Genomic DNA, 24,259 nt, shown 5'->3' on the forward strand with positions numbered 1-24,259 from the left:
TCAGCACAACAGATGTGCTATTATAACCTCTACATGAAAATATGATTTAAAGGGCTATTCCAGAACTGTAAGACCAGTAGTAGTCCGACTCCATGTACCACCGCGGATTAGATATTTGGAGAAGCTACAGTACACTGGAACTAACACAGCTCAATACATTGTGAAGTGGACCAGCATGGTGATATAAGCTGAGTCAGATTCACTGAAATAGCACTGAGCTTGCAGTAACATTCATAGCCACTATACAATGTTTGGGGCTGTCCTCGTTCACTTGGATATCTATCCCTAGAAATCTAATATTAATGACCTGTCTTAAAGATAAGCCATCAATATAAACGTTCCAAAAAACCCTTTCAAGGTAAAGGAAGGAAGAAAACGCATTTACAACATACTGATCACATTGTATGAGTATTTCAAACATAAACAACAGACTGAGATTTCTGCCATAGGTAAGAATAAACTTGCTTCCTTCATTATTTCGGGAAGGTAATAATAGGAGCTGATTAATGAGAAAGATAAAGTCACAGTTGAGAGAATCAATAAAATCCAGACTGGTGGGAGAGATGTAATGTTAGTGATTTAACAGTTGGTCGGACTTTAAGCGAGCACAAGGTAGGAGCGTTTTATTATAACAAGGTATGTTAGCATTTATTGGTTTTGGAGATGGGTCAGAGAATGGAGAATATCTTACAAAGTAGAAAATTGCATGAATGAAGGATAGAGCAGCATATTGAATGATTAGTTCACTCCGAATTTATTTATTTTTCATCATTTACATGGTGTTGATAAATGTCCTCCCATCTAGTAATATAATTTCTTTATTTGAACCACATGCATGCAGTCTAGGTTTTGCCAATTTGATCCCACCTAACTTATCTGTATGGTTTTGGAGTGTGGTAGGAATCCAGAACAGGAAATGTTTTGCTACAAAACACTATGCAAAAAGCCTCATGTAACTAACTGTAACCATGTCACTCACTGTAATTGTATGAAAGATTCCACTGCTCCATAATTGGTATAACCATATTTTTTCTTTTCTTCTAAAATATTTAAAACTGACAGAGAACAAAGGGTTAAAACAGCATAAAATACATGATGACAATAAACCGTTACAGCGGCATGAAGCACAGATTTTTTTTTTTAACTGAATATCTTTGATTATTTTTATACTTACCCAGATTGTCGGAAATATACCCTTTCAACATTTGGGACCGCTACTCCTCTTTAAACAATGTCTCTTCTTCAGCTGCTATGCCTTGATTTATAAGGAGTAGCTAGTAGTGTTGATAATTCTTCAGAGTTGGGAAAAATTAAAAAATGACAAGGCTATCCCTGCCAGCACCATGATTGCTCAACAGCCTCTATAAGCATTGCATTGACAGGATACATGTTACTATAAAGTGGTGTATTTATCCAGAAAACACTGCTTGTAGGGTTGCTGTGGGTGAGTTAAACTGCCATAAGACTTTATACAATCTTCTACTATAGTTTACACAGGGGCCCAGACAGGAGCTTCATTTGAGAAGAACTACTACAATATGCAGATGTAGTTAAGTTTAACTTAAGACTCAATGTATTAAGTAAACGTTCTGCCACATTTTATTTGACTTTTCAGTAGTTTTGCAATGTCTTTCTCTGTATTAAAGGGGTTGTCCCGCGCCGAAACGGGTTTTTTTGTTTTTTTTTAGCCCCCCCCCCGTTTGGCGCGAGACAACCCCGATGCAGGGGTTAAAAAAACAACCCGCACAGCGCTTACCTGAATCCCGGCGGTCCGGCGTCTTCATACTTACCTGCTGAAGATGGCCGCCGGGATCCTCTGTCTCCGTGGACCGCAGGGCTTCTGTGCGGTCCATTGCCGATTCCAGCCTCCTGATTGGCTGGAATCGGCACGTGACGGGGCGGAGCTACACGGAGCCGGCATTCTACACGAGCGGCCCCATAGAAGACTGCAGAAGACCCGGACTGCGCAAGCGCGGCTAATTTGGCCATCGGAGGGCGAAAATTAGTCGGCTCCATGGGAACGAGGACGCTAGCAACGGAGCAGGTAAGTATAAAACTTTTTATAACTTCTGTATGGCTCATAATTAATGCACAATGTAGATTACAAAGTGCATTATTATGGCCATACAGAAGTGTATAGACCCACTTGCTGCCGCGGGACAACCCCTTTAAGGTATGATAGCAATGGTTTTTCAATGGCTTAAGATAACTTGTCGCAGAAAGTTATCACACTCACGTTAAAGTTTGCTACATCTGTAAGACAATAAACTATTAGGAATGCTCATCTTTTTCTCTGATTATCCCATACTGTTTACAATGCTTCAGTCAATGATGTTCTTTCTTGCCTAGGAAGTTTTTGGAATGCAGCTTCATTTAATACGATATCATCTTACCTGCATTTCCCAACCTTTGATGGGGAATTTAGTGCAGACGTGTCGTTTTTCTTCAAAACTGCATCACCTTCTGGACTTTTCTTAGAAAACCTTGGAATTAAAGATTTTATTCGGATAGAACTGGAATGTGAGTTTGAATTCTTATGATCTTAAGTGATAAGTAAGAGTAACATAAATGTAAGTCTAGAAGTATATAAAAGAAATAACCACAAGCAAATTGTTCATTCCATCACCATCTTAAATGGAAATCTGTCACCTACTTTTAGCCCTATAAGCTAAGCTTATGTTAGCACTGAAAGCCCCCAGTTAATGCATAGAGCAGCACACAAAGTAGTCCACCCATTCTAATTTTATAATGAGTGGACTACTTAGCAGCGCCGCTCAATGCACTGCCGTGGTGGCTTTTAGTGCTGACATCGGGCGAATGACGGGGGTGGTAAATATAATAACACTTACATCCCTGGACTCCTCGAGTCACCTTCATTCAGCCCATAAGCTTGCCTTTTCCAAGAGCCTTAATGAGGTTGCCCAGTTGTTAACTATTAATAGTCTATCCTTAGAATAGGCCACCAAAAGTAGATTGGCAGGGGTCTGCAGCCCAAGACCCCTTCTGGTCAGCTATCTAAAAGGCCAATGTGCTGATACACTGAGCTGATTTCTGCAAGAAGCAGACATCTCTATTCTCACTGCAATGGACTGGGTTGGTATTGCAGGCAAAGTTCCCATTCACCTTATTGGAGATTTTGCCTGTAATACCAAGGCTGACAACTGCAGTTGTAATGGAGCTGTATACTTCTTGCAGAAATCAGCTCAGTGAATCAGCACATCAAGCTGGCAAACAACTGATTAGTGGGGGTTCTGGGTGGCAGACCTCCGCCAATCTACTATCCTGCAGATAGGCCGTCAATAGTTTACAAATGGACACTCCTTAAACCCTATCTTTTACTCATTTTTTTCTTATTTCCTATATCCAATTCCCCATTGATCATTCCACCCCTCCTCCTTTCTTTCTTTTTCTAGCAATAGACAAATTATTCTAAACATTCAATAGGTGTCTGTCAAATAACCCTATGGATAGAATATGTAATTTTTTTCACAACATGTTATTTTCTATGGGCTTTTTGCATCCAAATTGTTACACATGTATTTATGATTTAAAATTACACAAATTTTGTTAAGGAATGCAATTTCTCACCATACAAATTCTATATATTACCACAACATACCAACAAAACTCTTAGAAGGCTGCAATTCACATTACCATCACTGAGTTGCACACATCGACAAATATAGCAAATATGTGGTGCCTTTAAAGTAAGTCTCATGTTAATAAATTTATTACTCAGCAACCAACATACATGAGTGGCTATTTTCTGATTTCTATGATGCACTAAGTATTTTTCTCACTTTCTGGTGTCATAGAAACGTGAAATTTGGCACGAGCATTGATTATGTCATAAATAGGAAAAGCCAATGGGTCCCAACTCGATTATTGAATTCTATGCGCAAAAGAATTAGCGTCCAAATTTTATGTACGGAATGTAATTTCCTCACTTTCCGGTGTCATAGAAACGTGAAATTTGGCACGAGCATTGATTATGTCATAAATAGGAAAAGCTAATGGGTCCCAACTCGATTATTCAATTCTATGCGCAAAAGTATTAGTGTCAAAATTTTACGTACATAATCTAAATCTCTCACTTCCCAAAGTCATAGAAACATGCAATTTGCCATAAGCATTGAATATGCCATAAATAGGAAAAGTTAATGGGTCCCAACTTGATTATTCAATTCTAGTGCAAAAGAACTAGCGTCCAAATTTTACGTACGGAATCTAATTCTCTCACTTCTTGGTGTCATAGAAACTTGAAATTTGGCACGGGCATTGATTATGTCATAAATAGGAAAAGTTATTGGGTCCCAACTCGATCATTCAATTCTAAGTGCAAAAGAATTAGCGTCCAAATTTTACGTATGAAATCTAATTCTCTCACTTCCTGATGTCATTTTATATAAAGGAAACGTCACATGGTTACCTCCCCGTGGTGTTTCCTGGGTAACGCAGAGAACTATGCAAAATGATGAACATATGTTTTTCCGGTATCTCTAAAGTAACCACAACTTCATAAGATTTTCCGTGTGAACACCAGATAAACACCAGTACCAAATTAACTCGGGCAAAGCCGGGTATATCAGCTAGTATAATATACAATGAAAACAGCATTCATTAACTTTTTCAGTAGTGAAATGCACTAATATTGGACACAATATGTATTTTTTCAAGGAACAGTGTGGTCAAAAATATTACACTTTATTATGCGTTTTGCAGGATAATGATGTTCTTTGCATCTTTGTTGGGCACAGCATTAAGCAGTGTTAAAGCGTTGTCCAGATTTTAAACACCTTGCCTGTATACAGTGTATCATGCTCTATTTTTTTGTACTCAGTTTAAGATTTGGTAGCTGAATTGCAGCCATCTAATGCATTTTTAACCACTTAGTGACCACCAATACTCCTTTTTACTGACCTCACTAATGGGCTTTTAATCTGCACATACATTTTTCAAAGCAGTGGCTTAGCTGACTACTGACAACTAGGCTCATGCTGTAACTGCTAGCAGAAGAGAGACCTGAGATCCTTGCAATTTAAGCCCTTACAAGCCAAAATCAATAGCAACTGCAGAATCTAAGCAAATGCTAGGAGGAGATAACAGCCATCGATACCCCGCAGTGAGCTTGCAGGGTACCAATGGGTACCCATAGCAACTGGAAGTCTGACATAGGCCTTAATGTCTGCCATGTAACTGAGCCTATTAGACTTCCCCTCCAGCATAGTTGAATAGGCTGTTGTGATGTGATTAGTAGAATGCACTACATAAGTATTGCAGTGTACTATCCTAGTGATCAAACTATCAAATCTTCAAGTCACTTTCTGGAGCAAAAAAATTGCATCAATAAGGTTCAATAGAGTTTAATTTAAAGAAAAAAAATCAAGTTTTTTCACAAATACACAAATCCTCTTTAGATGGATAAATACCAAAGAGAATTTAAAAAAGCAGCACAGAATAGGTATAACCACTTTTGCAATGACTCAGGCAATGAAAATATTTTGTTATTGATCACACATAGCGAACACCGTAAAAGTGATTTTAAAAACTCACACCAGAATTGCTATTTTTCTTTTGTACATCTCCCAAAATACACAATGGAGAGCAATCCAAAAGTCACGTGTATTTGAAAATGGTACATATTAAAACGACAACTCTTCTCACAAAAAGCAAGCCCTCACATAGCTCAGTTGCCAGAAAAATAAAAATGCTATAGATCTTAGAATGCAGCGGTCCATATTCAATTATTTTTATTCAAAAATGTGTTTTTATTGTGCAATAATAGCAAAAAAAAATTTAAATCTATATAAACTTGGTATCACAGTAATTGTGCTGATCCAGATAAGAAAGATATCATATTTTTTTATTGAATGCTAGAATGATAGAGTTGGCATGGACCTCCAGGGTCATCGGGTCCAATTCCCTGCTCAGTGCAGGATTCAGTAAATCATCCCAGACAGATATTTGTCCAGCCTTTGTTTGAAGACTTCCATTGAAGGAGAACTCTCCACCTCCCATGGCAACCTGTTCCACTCCTTGATCACCCTCACTGTCAGAAAGATTTTTCTGATATGTAATTTGTGTCTCCTCCCTTTCAGTTTCATCCCATTGTTTCTAGTCTTCCCTTGTGTAAATGAGAATAGGGCTGATCCCTCTGCACTGTGACAACCCTTCAGATATTTGTAGACAGCTACTAAGTCTCTTCTCAGCCTTCGTTTTTGCAAGCAAAACATTGCCAGATCCTTTAACTGTTTCTTCATAGGACATGATTTGCAGACCACTTACCATCTGGTGGAATTTTGTTTTGTTTTTTTCCATCTCCCTCCAAAAATGTAAAAAAAAATAAAGTTATATAGCACATTATCTGTGCCCCAGAGTGGTGCCATTAAAGAATAAAACTTGTTCTAAAAAACAAGCCCACATATGATAACAATCGCTTGGACCTTAAATAAAAAATTAGACTTGTCACTAAGGGGTTAAGAAATCATTCCTTGACACTGATGGACACTTTGTAGTGAAGACCATCCACTTGACAGTGGAGTGGCATTAGACTCCAAAAGTAGGGAGACAATGGTGGGCAAATAGGTGGAGAGCTGAAGCAAAACTAAAAACACTGGAGGAATCAGCAGGGATCTGGCTGTAAGATATACAACCTGTCTCACTTGTCAGAGGATCTGATAGGTCTTGATTAATTGTGCTTTACAAATGAAAAAATAATAATATCGACTTTGCTTAACATTTGTAACTACATAAATGGAAGGCACAACAAAAATAAATTCTAACAAAATTAATATAATAAAACAAGAGCAAAATGCATATTAAATGAATAATATAGTGAACTGAAAAATGTCTCTGCTTTTAGCTCCAACAGATGTTGTTTTTTCATTTGATGTTGGAAATGGCCCCGTAGAGGTTCGAGTAAGCTCACTAACTCATTTAAATGACAGTCAATGGCACTTTGTGAAAGCAGAGAGAAACATCAAAGAAGCCTCTCTTCAAGTGGATAACTTACCCCAAAAAACATACAATACCCCCTCTGATGGTCATATACGTCTACAGCTTTACAGTCAGCTCTTCATAGGTAAGTTTTAAATTAAACTATTTTGATACTAGAGAAAAAAAGTTGTATTTATCTACTAGTAATAAAGCATGCTGTGTATGAAAATATAATAGGCTTCAGAAAAATATTGCTGGTCATTTCTTAAATTTTTCAAGAAATATTAAAATACAAAATGCGAAAAAGTTTGAGGATGATAATTTGTATATAACATTTAGAATTTGTTGTGGACTTAAGCTGATGGTTTTAGTGTGGATTTCATCTTTTTAACTGAAGGGGTAAATGTTGCGTCAAATCAGCACCAAAATCTGCATGTTACATGAAGTTTTTTACACAAATTTACTTAAGATGTAAGTTGTCGCCACTATACCTTACCTTTTATATATCAAATACATAACAAATCAGTTCACCCCTTAAACTGCCTAATATCCAAAGAAAACAAAAAAAATTAGCTTTGTTCATATCTTGTTTATGACCTCTATTTAATGTTTATGCCAGAAAATATATTGGGAATCTATTCCAGTTCTTAGCTGGTGTAGATTTCTGTGTTGGCACATAGAGGTGCCGAGATGCACCTAACGCATGAAGATTAGAGATGAGCGATCACCCAAATGCTCGGGTCCGCGTTATTCGAGGCGAGCTTTTCGTAAAATTCGAGAGCTCTACTCGAGTAACGAACCCCATTGACTACAATGGGAGACTCGAGCATTTTTGTATGTGGAACAGCGGGTGCCAAGCTTTTTTTCTTTCTTTCTTGGTTCGTGCTCTCTCTCTCTCTCTCTCTCTCCCCCCCCCCCCCCCCTTCCTGCCAGACAAAAAATTTGCCAATGACGCGCGCTGTGTCACGGCGGGGAGGGGCCAAAACAGTCACAGCGGGTAGGAGCCAAAAACTGGGCTGGATCGAACATGATTTGATGCTCGTTCGAGTAACAAGCACCATCGAGTACGCTAATGCTCGAATGAGCATCAAGCTCGGCAGAGTATGTTCACTCAACTCTAATGAAGATCATACATTGTAGTCGACAAGGTTCATATTAAATCGGCATGTCAAATCTTCCTTAATAAATCTCCCTCAAAGTATCTAAAATAAATGCGGTACATAGGGTGTATGTCAGTTTTTGGGGGACAAATTGAGACAGAATTCTATAGTGCTTAATTTAATAATTTTACTCCATAACAATTAGTTTGAATGTACTAGTATACAGGTATTACATTAAATTCTTTATAAAGTGCCGTTTAAAATCTAACAAGAAAAAATACATTAGCACTGTATAACAGGTACAATTTGGAAGAAGATTAATGGATGTTTTACATGTACTGTACAATCATTGCAAGGAACAAATTGCATACTCAAAAGATATGATGTACTTAAAAAAACTTGCATTTATTATTATAAATATACATGTTAACTATTATACACCTTGTATGTTTTGATTTTAATTCCCCGATCTCCTAATTTGCGCAGCAATTACACATGCACAGAATACACTACATGTTCACAGTATAGACCTATAGTGCACTTTGTGTGCCATGACTGCATTGCTTCTGAGGCAGAATAACTCCATAATACAGCATGCAATAGAACATATCACACTTAGTTTGTTCACAAATTCTTATGGAGCCTGTGAGAAAAATAAACAACCTCTTGTCTGCCCCCATGTAACCCAGAGGTACAGTATGTGCTTATAGATTACTGTGGGCACCATATTTGTACATGAGGCCTTCGACTCTCATCACACTGTCATTATGGTTCTTTTCCATTGCAAATAAGATGAATAATTTGTTAAAATGCTGAATATTGAGCATAACTTTGAAACACTTAACTTGTAGAAAGCAATATTTATTTAAATAGGAACTTAGAAGTAATTGTTAACCCAGACATAATAGAATCAATTCATCATGGGAATTTAACTGACCTTGAATGCCTCTTTTTTTGGTTGTCTATTTATCACAAGGAGGAAATTGATTTATTGGAATAATAGTCATTAGAAGACAGCCATTTCCATGAATTATCTTGAAAATTAATTGTACCTTCTAGTTAAATGAAATGTTTCTATCCTGATACAGGGTAAGGTATAGTATTTAAGGATGTGCAAGATGAAGTAATTTCTTGTAATATCGATACAATAAAAAAACAACAGTCTAAATATTCTTACTTTTAGCTCTATTAGTAATAATAATAATTGATCCTTTTGGCTAGAGCTAATGATGTAGGATTTGAAAGTTAACAACTAAGCATACTTTTCCTTTTATGCGACTATTTCATTTTATATATATTTATTTCATTTACTTGTTACTGCAGTTTTCTATTATTTGAAATAAGCACATTCCAAAAAGTAATTAATGTTTTCCAATGTATGAATACTGTATGTAATGTGTTTTAAAGGTAGGCCTTCCTCAACCCTTTTTCTGCAGTGTCTACAGCGATTTCTGTATTTACACAAAATACAAAAGTCTTTGAGATAACTTAGGCCTCAGTCACACGGGCGCATCGGCACCCGTACACCGGCGCCGATGCGCCCGTGTGACTGCAGGAAGGAGACGGACGTACCTGTAGACGGCCGTCTCTCTGCAATGTAGCCGGTCACATGTTCTTTCCTCCAGCGCTGCAGAGAGACGGCCGTCTGCAGGTACGTCCGTCTGCTGGTGTCAGTCACACGGGCGCATAAGCGCTGGTGTACGGGTGCCGATGCGCCCGTGTGACTGAGGCCTCAGGCATAAGTTCATTAGGCAGGGCATAACCAAAGTTCTGAAAAAGATTATACCCGCCTGGTGAAGGGACCTCAGTAGTGTCAAAAGCTTGTTATTTAACATCATTTCTTTTTGTTAGAAAGGATATAATAGCCATAAGATTATTTTGTTTCTCTTACTAAAAGAAATAACACTTTTTTCAACTGGCTAACAGGGTACCAAAGTTTTTTCTTTTTTTCCATTATCTTATCAGGCAGGCAGATGTGTATCCACTTTGCCACACAATGGTTTGACTTTGAGCTAATTGTGGAGGCAGTACCTGGGGAACCCTGGTTTTCATCCTTGACCCCTTCAAGTGGTATATGTTTTTTGCTGCTCAAACAGACAGTCCTGGTAGTGTGGCTGCTGATGCTGCACAGGGCTGAAGTGAGGTACCTGAAGGTGTGAACTAGAGTTCAGTAAACACAAAGCCAAGATGGGGGAGCACAGATGTTGAAATAACTGGGAGTCAGAGGAGGAATGCAAAGCAGAATACACAAACAAGGGCTTTATTACAAATGGCAGTAGGAAACCAAATTGCTTAGGCATCCACCCTAGGGTATGCATGCTTAATATAGAAAATTCTGTGACAGGAATGAAGTGCAAGTGAGCCCTAAAGACGTACACCAGAGAGCAAACAGAGGAATAAGTGCAGATAGCAGCACATGGATGATGGTGGCTCTCAATTACAGCCCCAGCAGCAGGAAAGCATGGTGGGCTGCCACAGTGCGCCACAACAGTATCCCACCTTAAGCCATCTCTTTCTTGCAGAATACATTTTTTAAATGAGGTATAGGGCTTGGATTCTTTTGAGGTTCCTGTGATCTCTCCTCTGCACCATTTTAGAAAATCTGTCTACAACCCCACATGTTACTGAATTACCAGATGAATTAGGCAGATAGGTAATACAGTTCATGGCAATGTGTGACCAGGGTGAATGCAGAATAGGCAGATGGTAGGTTAGACTGGCAGGACGTAGAAGTGATGGCTTGTTTTTGGTGCAAATCTGGTAAATGGAAAGGTAGTGCTTAACATCTCTCTCAATAGTGGACCACAAGTAATGGTGAAGAATGAATTTAGGTGTCCTCTTAGGGTATGTTCACACAAGCGTGTTTTTGTGCGTACTTAGGTGTGAACACAGCTGCGTGCTTATTGTCAATGCAGCCACGGCTGCTGCCGGCAGCTCCATTGAAAACAATGCTCTGCCGGCCCCCTGCATTCTTTTTCAGGGAAGTGATTTACATATATGCCCTTCCCTGAAAAAGAAACATTTTAGTGCAAAAAAAAACAACTTACCTCTCCGCCGCTGCCGTGACCCCCGCGGGCATGAAGAACACATCTGCTGCATGCGGCAGATGTTTTCGTCACCCCGCTAGTTAAAAGAATTCCTTGCTGCTACATCTGCCACATCTGTGGCAGATACAGCAGAGGAATTCTTTAATTCTCCATTGAAAACAATGCGTGCATTCTCTATGGTGCACGCATGTCCTATCTTTGCAGGCACGCACCTGCATTGTTGCAAATAGAAGTGTGTTTTTGTGCGTACATATGTAAGCACAAAAACATGCTTGTGTGAACGCACCCTAAATACGAGGATGTCCTGCAAGTTTAGTCATGCACCCAGGTGAGAATATGGGACCTCAGAACAGCAGGGACAACATTTTTCACAGAGGTATGTGTCCCAGGCAAGTGGCTTTAACAGGAATGATCCTTTCAGAGTCAATGAGTCAATAATAAATTTGGATCTCAGGACTGTCATCTAAAGCAGTGGTTCTCAACCTTCTTCAGCTCAGCTTCCCCTTTAGGTATTGGGATGGTGCCTGTGCTGAGCCAATCAGAGGCAGCACTCACTCACCCATTCATGAATTCATGAATGGGTAAGTGAGAGCTACCCCTGATTGGTGAGGCTGTCACCAATCAGAGGCAGCTCATTCAGCAGGCGGGGATTTTAAATACAGCCGGCTCCATTGAATTTGATGCGCTGGAAGGCTGCACTGCTCCGGCCCGTTTCTATTGAAACGCGGCTAGGAACAGTTTTTTTGGGCGATTTTTCGGCCCTAGTCACGCGATTTGCGGATGCGCATCCGTCATGCGATCCGCAAATCGCGGGGAAAAACGCCCGTGTGACTAAGGCCTAAGAGTAACACAGTTACCTGGCAATTCCATCTGTTAGATCAGTAATAAACCCTGTCAAACAAGTACTGCAAAACATTTTGTGAAAATGAAAATTACAAAGAATTAATAGGATTAAATGTGGATACCCGTAGAAAATATGTTATGCTAGTAGATTTAGGCTGGAAGGTTCTTATGAATTCAGCCATAGATGTTTGTAATTGTGCAATCGCTTCCATTTTCAAAGGTTGAACTTGAAAACTAAAACATGTAAGTTATAATTTTTTTCTACCACCAGTCAAATGCCATTTATTTCAGAAAATAAAAGGTGGGAAAACCTGCAGCAGTCTAAAGATAATGGCTTCAAAATACTATGTTAAAACCTATAAAAATAGCTATCAAACAAATTATACCACAGCACTGTTGAAAATGATATAGGAACATTCTCTACAAATTGCTATATTTGATGGATCCCTTTCCCCCATGGACTTATGGAATAACATTTTTGTAACAAAGACTATATATATAGTCAAAAAAGTATGAAACTAATTCTTTAAGAGGATAGAAAGAGAAATATTCTGTTTTATAGAATTTATCAGTAATACAGTCTTCATTTTTCATTGCTCATGGAAAAATATCAAAGATGGATATTGCCTTCATCTGTCACATAGTTTCAGAATGAGTTGTCAGAGTAAATTCAAATACATTAAATCACTTTGAAATGGTTGGAGATTTTAACATGTCCATATCCCTTCAGAATGGAATTAAGTTATGGTATAAACAGGTGAGGATAAATTGATTTAGCAGTAGTACTACATAAAATGCTATGGTCTCATGCACACGGTAGGGCAGGTTGAATGACGGAACACAGAGTCTCATAAGAAGACATGTAGGACTCTGTGTGCTGCCATTCAATGCTCTGTCAGTAACATATGTTTGGAACTAGGTGTGTACCGAGCATTCATTGGAGCTATTTCTCTCATCCCTGCATAAGCATACGCGCTCAGGTCAGTTGAGTATACTTGTTTTCTTGATGGGAAGAGGGAAATAAACCATTACAACACATCTGTGGTAGTGGCTTATCTCAACATACAAAAGGATAAGGGTATGTTGAAATTCAATACTTGCCACTTCTACCCCCAACCACCACCCCAAAAGAAAAGAAAAGAGGAAGAAAAATGTATCTGCAGTCTAGAACAGTCAGTACAAAGCCATACACAATGGATGATTGGCTGCAAAACAATGTAATAGATATGAAAAGTAATTGTGCTCTAGATGACTCCATATGTTTTGTGATATTCTCTCCTAGAAGAATTGTTTTGAATTTAACCATAAATATGGAGTCTAGCAGTGTTTTCTTAATAGTGTACGCATGCAGTGTACGTAGCTCCCTACTAAAGGAGCCATACAGGCTTTGTGCATTGCCATACTGACCCTGTACCAAAGACTCCGAAATTAGCATATCCTGAGCAACTACACTGTCAGAATATGCCTCAGATGTTCGGCTTAAAACTGGATTGCCACCTTAAAGAAAGGACATAGGCTGCTTGGCAGCAATAACACATTTTTTGAAATGTCAGATTGTGTTATAAAACTTTTCTAATTAAAAAAAATGTGGAGAAACGTTAAAGTTTTTATAAGTTTATGGATACTGATTTTAATATTTGTTTCCCTTGCTATTTTATTACTAATAACGGCACCCAATGCTCATTTGGTTTAATAAAGTATGTCCTTAGTTTATATGCAACAGATGTTGCCTTATGTTTGAGCAGGGGAATATAGAATTAATTGACATTCTTTCATATTAATTCAATTTGTTGGGATGAGTGCTAGTTTTAAACTGGAAATCCTTGAGAAGGCAAATCAAATAATTTGTGGCTTAGAAGTGCCAAATCTGTGACATTTAATTAACTGACTGAAAATGAATCCTTCACAACTGGAATACTGGAGTAGTCACATATGGCTGGTAGATTTTAATAAATATTGAAAAACAAGTGCATTTGCTTACTGTATAACCTGAAAGGGCAAGGGTGACCTATGTACTGCGTAATTGAAGGAGATATATATATATATATATATATATATATATGTGTATATATATATATATATATATATATATATATATATATATGCTTTAACTCATGTTGCAAGTAGATAAAGTATAAATATGTGCGCAAACACTATCTATGGTGTATACAAAGAACACACTAACAAGCAAACTTATTCACTGTAGTGGAAGAATCTAAATTTTCAAATTCCCTTTTTCACTGGGTAGATTCTAATCTCTGTGCTAAAACTTAACCTTTAATAATAGTAAATTTAAAAAATAGAGAAACATCTGACGTACAGACAAAAGGTGGGCATATGGCCACCTATATAAAATCAAAGGGAGGAAAAATAGTGCAATACCCAAAAACAGATAGACGATGCGCTAACAGAACAATCGCATCATTTATGACAAATCCATGGACTTTATAGTATTAGTCACAGGAATGACATGGGTGTTTCGTTAGACTTTCTTTAGCTAGGTGAATTGGTGAATTTCTGTGTAAGCACATGAAGAGGCCAAAAAGTGCCTAATTCATGAAGAGATCTGTGCGTCTCAATGTATTAGGTGCATCATGTGCCTACATATAGTGTTTGAAATGCTGGGCTTAGGCCTCGTTCAGACAAGCGTGGTTTACATGCTGCTACAGCAACGTGTAAACCCCGCTTCTATAGCAACCAATAGGTTGCTATGGAAGCGCTCACATGGAGCCTTTTTATCAGTGCAGAATCTGTGCTGGTAAAAAAGATAGGACAGCGAGTGACGACTCGCTGTCAGCTCCGTGCTGCGGTGCTGTCCATGGTGCTGACCTTAGGCCCCTACGGGACCCGCGGCAGCACTCTGCTTGCAGCACGGACATGTGAATGGGCTGCTCTGCGGAGCACAGAACAGCTTGTTCACTGCAGAATTCCTGCATGTCAGCAGTGTGGCTTACACGTTTCTGTAGCAGCGTGTAAACCACACTCGTCTGAAGGAGGCCTTAGTAAATTTCCCTCCAGCTTTTACTGGACTTTAGCAAATGGATAACATGCTTTAAAAAAAAGCTATCTGGACTGAATTATAGATCCACTTTTTTTGTGGAATTTATGCTTGGTGATCTGCAAACTGATGTGTAAGGTTACTACCACATGGTACGAAAATACATCCATAGATTTTGCCTCACTTTCATGGCAAAATACATAAAGAATTTTTGATTTTGCTGCAGATTTTCTGCAAAATTCACACTATTTATTGAAAGATGAGTTTACCCAACTGTGAAAATCCACAGCAAACTACTGATATGCTGCGAATTTAAAATCTGCATAGCATGTCCATTTTATTTCAAATTCTATGCAGATATTTTCCACACCATATGGAGATTTATCTCATTAATATGGCTTGTAAACACTATGGATTTCCTGCATTCTACGCCATTGTGAAAACCTGCAGTCTTTACGCTCTGTGTGGTCATAGCCTTAAGCCAAAATTTTAAAATTAGGATAGTCAGATCTTTTTAGACATGATCTATGTGTAGAATCCTTAAGTTTCAACCCCCTAGAAATCCAGTAACATGTAAAACAGAAAAAACTGTAATAAAATATTGTGATTACAAAAGTAGTGTACAAGTGTAATGGAGCAGCCCCTTATGTTTGGTACTGTTTCCTTAAATGTGCCCAGACCTCATATCTTCCAGTTCTTATATCCATCTCATTGTAGTTTCCAACCAGGAGTTAAATAGGAAATATGGGCCATGGTTGGTTTTATGAAACAGACCCTTTAATGCATTTTCTATTATTGCTTGGAAAGTAAAAAAAAAAAGAGTTATTATAAATGTAGACCAGCAGGTTAAACCATGTTCAGCCGGAGGGGGCATCACGCTTATTATTTGCGTACAGGAAAAAAAATCACCTGCATAATCTTGAAAGGCAATTCATCAACACTCTTTGGACTTCCCAAGTTGACAGCCAAGTTTCTGGCAAACAATAGAGCACATAAATGTATAACTTATATAAACATGTACATCTTTCTTTATTTTTTTCCTCTAAACAGGTGGGACACCTTCAAGACAGAAAGGGTTTTTAGGTTGCATCCGCTCCTTAAAGTTGAATGGCATTCCTATTGACTTGGAAGAAAGAGCAAAGGTGACCCCAGGTATCAAACCAGGGTGCCCTGGACATTGCAGTAGCTATGGTAACTTATGTCACAATGGAGGAAGATGTGTTGAAAAACACAATGGGTTTTCATGTGACTGCAGTTTGTCAGCCTATACTGGAGCATTTTGCAAGAAAGGTGAGTAAACACTAAGCAGTTTCTATGTCTAATAAGCAAAAACCTTTCCTCTACCTGTAAAAATCGATTTTACAGTTCTGAAAAGTGCTGTTGTCCATAATTTTAATGCATGACTAAAGGACACTATTCTGCAGACATCTAGCTCATACAGATCTATAGGTACTACACTGTATATGTTGTAATCTGAAAATGGGGCAGAGAAATGAAAGGAAAAAAAATATTCCTTGAAATTGACAGTGATGTGAAAATCTCAGAGGATTTATTTTTATGAGCCTGTCTTTATATGCAATGATCTATATATAAGGGCTTAGTCACACGGGCGCATCCGGCCACCGATGCGCCCGTCTTCCTGCAGGATAAGACGGCTGCACTGCTGGCTCCATTGCCAGTCATGTGTTCTTTCTTCCGGTGCTGCGGAGAGTCATCCGCACTTGCAGTGCGGCTGTCTTCTACATGCAGGAAGACGGGCGTATCGGCGCCCGGATGCGCCCGTGTGACTAAGCCCTAAGCGTAATTTCAGCAAGTGTGAGCATCCACTTTAAAATATTAATGTTATAAGATATATATTTGTAAAATAAATTTGTACAACATTATACTCAGTGGAATTGGATGACCAGCTAGTAATCAATCATTTTATGAAAATGCTTACAGAAGTATAGGTTTTTGAAGGTTGTGTATAAGGATCTTAAATGGCAACATACAGTAGCTGTAAGCAGAGGTGAAACTTGAAACTTCTGGGCAACAATTCAAAACCTGTAACAGGGCCCCCAACTATAATGCTTTATTCAAAGTACTGGGCTTTCTATGTGGAGAAGAGAGGCCTTATGGGCCCCTTAAAGCTCCTGGGCCCGGGTGCAACCGCATCCCCTGCATCCTCTATAGTTAAATAAAAATAGGCAAAGTTAGGACAATAATGTAAATAGTATTGTCCCAAAACTTTCCTGTAATAGTGAATAATAAGAGTATCACCCCAAACATTAAAGTGTCTTTTGGACCACTGTTTTCTTAACTAAATTGGTCTCCCTGTGATAAGTTGATCAGGGATGTCATGTTGGAGTAGCCAGTTATCAACTTTAATCATCAAGAAAACTTAGCAGCAAGTCATTAGTTCCACTGTGTCAAATCCACCCAGTCCTGTCAAAGAAACTGATAAATGGATTCAGAAAAAGAGGACAGAAACTGGCTGACCAGCATGTAAAACACAGGGAGTTTCTGGGTTGCTGGATGTGCAATGGTGGTAGAAAATGAGGTAAGGTATAAGATCTTCCCTTTGATCTACCCTGACTTGACTTTTTAGTGAAGCAGAGCACCACCCTCGAAAAGGGTGTCCCCCATGGCTACAACCCAGACTGATTCCCTAAATGTCCTTAGGTTTAATACGAAAGTGAGGGAGTGTATGAGGACAAATTGGGTCAGATTAGACAAATGAACAACCCAAACTCAAGGTAAGCGTTAGAGAGCAACAGCAGTTACGTTTTAGAGAGAGAAACAGGTTTGAAGTCCAAAGTCTATAAAAGGATGGCAGAAAAATAAGTACGCAGAAACACAAGGGCACTATACAAATGCTTTCCCAACATTCCCTGTAAAGAGTAGCGGTAATAAATACCCTAAGCAGGTCACTGATAGGCTAACTGTAATGATGGACAGATCATCCAGCCTATCAGCTCACAACAGAAGGGAGATGTTTCTCCCCCAACATCCAGGGCTGAATGACACTGTGCAGGCACTGACAAGTATATTACGCCGTCTGGCATTGATGCCATGTCACATCAGACCTAAGTATGCACCTGGACCTTGTTGGCATGAGTGGCGCCCTAACATACTGCAGTGCCTCTACAGGGGAATTACACTTCTCGCAAAATAATCATTGGTTTCTCTGAAATTCTTGGAAGTCCCAAGTCATCCAGAGCAAGCACTGGTCTTTGTAGCAGGTCTCCACCCTTATCAGCGATAATGTTCCCAAATAGGGGAAAAGAATATTTCAAAGGGGTTGTGCAAACTATAAAATACCTTTTATGTATGAAAAGCATTTTTAGAAATTGTTCTTTCTTTTTCCTAAAATATACTAGCAATTTGTATTAATGTTTCTTAACACAAAGGAAAATAACAAAATTGTGTGGATATTTGTAATTTGAATTTATAGTTTTATTGGTTGTTAGTTTTTGGTTTAAATGGTATAGTATTAATGCTTATTAAGGGCTCACTCACACTGGTGTATGGGGGCTGCGCATTATATACTAGTATACTAGTTTGGTATATATTACATATGTAATATGTCTATTATAGGTTATGGGAGTTTAAAATATGCAGGAAGGGCAGAGACACACGAGCGTTAGTGCAAATGTGCTTGCCTCAGCGTATTTGCATGTGAGAAATATCCACGCAATGTGCACCCATAATACACCCATGTCAGTGAGTGTATTCAAATATGAAAAAAAATCACAGAAAGCGGCCATATACTTACCAATGTACTAATACAAGAGGGCAGGTTAAAAAACATCCCTCAACATGCAGCCAGCCAAACTGCTACATGGATGTGGCTGATCTACTATACTTGCACTTGCACACAGATACAGGGCTTGTGAGCTTGTGTATTTTGGCCAAAATATTAACCAATATCTAATATTTATTGATATGTATCAGTATGTATCAGTAAAATGCAATGTGGCTTTGAGCGGTGGGGAAGCCCAGGATGCTCGTGCCAGTGTGATTCGCCTATGGTGTGCAGAACAGCCCAATGGATTGGAATATGAAGTCATTATGAGGTTGTAAGCGTGCATGGTGCACTGCATGTATTGTGTAGCCTGACTCCATTTGTATGCTATAGTAATAGGCAACCACCCCCTCAGTAAAAGGAAGATGTATGAGTGGTTGTTCATCAGTACTTTGCACCTGTTCAATGCTCCTCCATCTAGCAGTTTGGCTGTCTGCATTTTGAGGGATGTTTTTTTTAAACTGCTCTCTTGTATCAGTACAATGGTAAGTATATGGCCACTTTCTGTGATTTTTAGGTGTATTCCCTTTTTCAGTGATTTATATCTAACTATGAATGTTTAATCCATAGTGTCTGATTATTATTTTGTTTTTTTTATTTTGCAGAAATTTCAGCACAATTTGATGCAGAATCATCCTTAACTTATAACATTGAAGAGAATTATACTATAATGAAAAATTCCAGTCTAGTATCTTCTATTTACGCTGACTCAAATTTTAAAGAAAGTATAGCTTTCAGTTTCAGGACAACTCAAGCACCAAGTTTACTACTTTTTGCACAATCTCTAAATAAAGAATATGTTTCACTTATCATCTCAAAAAATGGTATGTAAATGACAAAAATATATAGTTACTGTAATTTTATTTACTGTAAAATGCAGACTAAGGACTTTATTTTAAAGGCATTGTATTTGCTTACATTGGATTATTTAATAGCACAATGATTTGAAAATGGTAGAACTTTTTGGGCCTTGCTTATGTCGCCGATTTCACTAAATTTAACCAGAATTCTGGACACTATAACAAAACTCGACAGACCCAATTATAGCTAATTTGAGAGATCTGACACTGTCGTTACTTTACTGTTTTGTTCTTATAGCAGAGCAACACAATGGGAGTAATAACTGTGTAGTGATTGAGGGGAAAAAGGACTTATTCTTTATCTCTCATAGAAAATGTATTAAAGTTCAGATTTCACATGTTTTAATATATTTATATAAAATTTCACTTTTATATAACATTTTTGTGAACTTTATTGCCATAACGCTCAATCATACTAATAAATGTCTTTCACATAATTATTACATGATTTAATATTTAGATTTTGATCAAATTTGAATAGTTACATTGCTATTTTTTGATTGTGAACTTGATTGTGATCTACAAATGTAGCTTTTTATAATTTTCCTATAGACGTTGTTTCATCTACCACCTGGTGAGTGCATACGATTGTATGATTTCTTATAATTAATTATGAATTTAATATTTGTCCTTGAGTACATGAAAAGCTTGGATATGTGTCTAAGTGCGGAAGCTGCACTGAAAATTTGTAATAAATCCAATAGATCTGAAAGTGGCCTTTTGTTTACAGATGTTGGCCCAGGTCAAACATTTATTTCATTGATTGGATTTCCTTTTTTGGCAAATGACAGTGATATGTTCCTCCCTTTTAGATCTTAACATCTCTTAGCATCTGGTGCCTGAAATATTGCTTTTGAACTAGAATTTTTTGCTTGTGTTTAGAAGGTGATGTAGATACCATTGTTCTGAAAAAAAGGCAACATTTGACCTCCAGCTCCATAATGGTTCTCAATATCTGTTGTGACTTATGATTCTGTCTTCCAGGAGACTGAATTAATTTATAGAGCATATAACATAATGCTTCAGATTTGTTTCTATTTTTGACTAGTAGCTTTTCTTGCTTTTCCTCAGGAAGTTTGCAAATAAGGTACAAATTGAATTATTATCATGATCCTGATGTTTTCACAATCAATTCAAAAAATCTGGCTGATGGTCATCTTCATAAAGTGTCAGTTTTGAGGAAACAGGATACCTTATTTGTGGAGGTAAGGTTTAGAACAAAAGTGCTCCAATGGCAGAAAGTGATATATGGAAATATGATAAATTATATAAGGTGTAGACTCACCCAGACGCAGCAGGATCCACAATGGGTATTCTGGTGTGTCTAATGGATCCTGGTAGGCAAATAGAATCAGTTAGGGTGTTTCAATGGTGATATCAAGTGAAGCTTCCAACGTGCAATAGCACTGGTCCTGATGACATCCCCTTGGGAGAGCGTCAAGGAGTGACTCTAGGTATATGTATACCAGAGGACAAGAAGAAAAGTGCTGTGACAGCAAGCAAAAAACTCCTAACGCTCCAGTGGTATTGGGAAAGACTGGAAAAGAACTTACTTAGCAGGGGTGCCGGGTCCGCGTCACCGCTCGATCCCAGAAGGCATGTAATAAGGCCAAGAGTGGGGAATGTTCCCAAGTTTGGATAGATTTATTCAAATTAATGCAACGTGTTTCGGCTTTAGGATAAGCCTTGACAAATAATTGTTATCTCAATATGTATCCATATTTTGCTTTTTAAGTCAGTAATATCTTGCCTACATAATTTGTTTTTGCTAAGTGGTATCTATCATATGGAATGGTCAGTAAATACTAGCAAGGTAGCTAAATACCAGTTGGCCTGTTGAATCATTGAATAGCCTTCATCAATTACCAATCAGACAATTTGTAGGCATCTGTTAAGGCAGCAGAGATAATGTGACTCATCTTTTAAAATGAACCTGCACTGAATTTTCAAACATCATCAGTCATTAGAGACTCTGTGCTGTATTTGAAAGCTGTATATATTGGCTCCAAAGCCATGCTAAAGAGAAGGAATGAGTAAATAGAGTCCCCCTATTTAGGCATCTGGGAAGGTCTCATCAGTTGGATTCCCCATAACTGTAGGTGATGAATGTTATTGTTGGAAAATCCTTTTATCTTAGTCACAGTAGAGCATTTCATAAATGTTCTTATTTAAATGCACATATCCTCCCTTAACTTTTATTTCATCTCAACATGTCTCGAGACGAGTGGAGCGAGATGACATAGGCTCCTATTTAAAAAAAAAAGTATACCTGTGACTTATGTCGCAGATGAATACATTAATACTATCAAGCCACTAGCACATAAAAAAAATTAAAACATATATCACATCATTTTTTTTTTGCTTGATGGCTCGAGAGTGCATTGATTTTGCATCTTAAAAAACTGGAGTCCTAAGAAAATTCAAAGAAAGTTAAGCATTTGCAATAGGATCCACACACATTTTTAAATAGATAGATATGAGATAGATAGATAGATAGATAGATAGATAGATATGACATAGATAGATAGATAGATAGATAGATAGATAGATAGATAGATAGATAGATAGCACCCTCCAGAAGGAAGTGACATAGGTTTCCAAAAGGAAATAGAGATTCATCCCAACTAAAAATGTAAAGGTTGATCGCCCATATACTGGAAAGCTGCCATATAGGCAAAGGTGATCATTTTGAGGAGTTCAAAATGTAACCAGTTCCAATCCAGTGTCAGACTTCGTTCGACATTAAGATTTCCCTGCATAGCTCTGATGTGAGAAGAGGGTTCTAAAAGTATGCAGGACAGCTCTCATAATGTGTTTATGTTGAGTAATTGCAAGGAACCGGAAGGTGCTTTCCCACCGAAAATAAATAAGAGCTGGGGAGTGTGTGGGTGGCAGGGAAATGGATTCAAAAGGATTAAAGTTATATCGAGATTCAAAGAGTCAGTTGGAAGACCAAGCTGCTTAAGCTTTGCTTGTCAGTTCAATAAATGTACCCCTTACTCAAGGCATTGGTATTATCGACTATGTCTTCCCAACTTCTGGAGGGTATTATATCTACATATATACATATGCTGCACTTTATGCCTTATCTACTGGAAAAATGATTTCATTATTCTCTTCTGAATGTTCTTCTAGGTTAACCAATATGCATCCGAGCAATTTATTCTCAGTTCTGGCACAAAGTTCAATACAATCCATTCTCTTGTACTTGGTAAAATATCAGGTAAGCATAATTTTTTTTCTAAAGGATCACAGATGTTATATACTTTATCTCATTGATAGAGAAGTATGTCTGGCCTGGGAATTTAATTAAAATGTGACAATCAAGAAAGAAATGTACTTTTGTCAAGTTGAAGCATCATCTGAAATAAGTACTTCCTTGCAGATGAGCAAGTGGGTTCTCTTCAACCTAATTTTACACTTATCTCTTCATTTTACAATCAGGCATACTGGAACATGATGTTTTACTCTAAAAAGTATTGATTTATAGTACGTGATCGCAGTTGGAACAAGTCTGCAATAAAAGTCAAGCAAATCAGAATGTAATGTAAATAATCCACATAGAGCTATTCATACAAAATAGTGTAAAAAGCTATACATAAATGTGCTGCAGAATATGCAAAAAAATATAAGAATAGTACAAGCAATGCAATATACAATTAGTTTTTCATTTCAAAGATAAAATTTAGTGGATAATTTATGTAAAATTGAGTGTGACAAAGTTCACAATGCATTGCAATTAAAATGTTTTTAGAAGAAGCAGTTACGTAATACGAAGTATGTATGAATCATAATGACAGCTTTCAAAGTTTGTAGATTTACATCGCATACTGTGATATATTTTTAAATTCTTGCTAATTATTCTATCACATTCAGACTCATCTAGTTGATTTCAACAGAACTTCTATGTTTGGATAGGGAAAAAAAGCCTCTAGGTAAATCTTGATTGATAGAGCATGTAATTGAAATAGAATCTTGAATTGCCTCTTTATTTATAAAATCCAAAAGGCAATAAAGCATGAAACCAACTTTAAAAATAACATAAAATACTCCCATTGCCTTTAGTAAGTATTAGTTAAAGGGGTTATGTATTAACAGTTATTGATGGTATATCACTAACATATGTCACTAGTTCAACTGCTGAGATTCAGATGGTTCATAAAAGTGGAGAGGTTGCTGCACTCGGGCAACCCTCATGCATAAACTATATATGGTAATAGTTTAGGTAACAGTTGCAGCTCAATCCTACTCACTTGTATGGGCAGACATGCAACACTAGGCAAAGTGCACCGACAAAGGTGACACCGTTAGAGAGTATATACACGAGGCAGCAGCACTCCAAATTAGATACCGCTGGTACGAGGCAAATAAGTATGCAGAAGCTCAGATAGGGACCTGACTCCAAAGTCCCAGGTCACATGTATAGAAATAAAGGTTGAGCAGCATCACCGAGTGGTTTAAAATCAATGCATCAGGATTGATACTCCTTTATTCATCCAAATTAAAATGGTAACACGAAATGTATAAACTCCATACTGGAGTCTTGGTCAAGTTAAAGTGTCTACCACCAGCCCTACAATAAATACAGGTGTGCACCAACCACAAACATACAATTAACGGGGACACTGTGTCTGATAAAAACTGAAGAGGCCACTGAACTCCACCCATTGCTTGGGGCTCACATTCCAATT

General features: G+C 37.8%; 1 protein-coding gene across 1 annotated transcript in view; it reads left to right on the forward strand.

Moving 5' to 3' along the window:
- The window catches only part of CNTNAP4 (contactin associated protein family member 4), a 303,723-nt gene that overhangs the window by 257,439 nt on the left and 22,025 nt on the right, over positions 1-24,259 (forward strand). Inside the window, exons 16-21 of the mRNA XM_066605004.1 lie at positions 2,350-2,520; positions 6,863-7,081; positions 15,975-16,214; positions 19,314-19,532; positions 20,640-20,773; positions 22,704-22,791. Coding sequence (XP_066461101.1) covers positions 2,350-2,520; positions 6,863-7,081; positions 15,975-16,214; positions 19,314-19,532; positions 20,640-20,773; positions 22,704-22,791 — 1,071 coding nt within the window. The remainder of the gene's footprint in view (positions 1-2,349; positions 2,521-6,862; positions 7,082-15,974; positions 16,215-19,313; positions 19,533-20,639; positions 20,774-22,703; positions 22,792-24,259) is intronic.

Source organism: Eleutherodactylus coqui, chromosome 5 (genome assembly GCF_035609145.1).
Source record: "Eleutherodactylus coqui strain aEleCoq1 chromosome 5, aEleCoq1.hap1, whole genome shotgun sequence".
Lineage (NCBI taxonomy): Eukaryota > Metazoa > Chordata > Amphibia > Anura > Eleutherodactylidae > Eleutherodactylus > Eleutherodactylus coqui.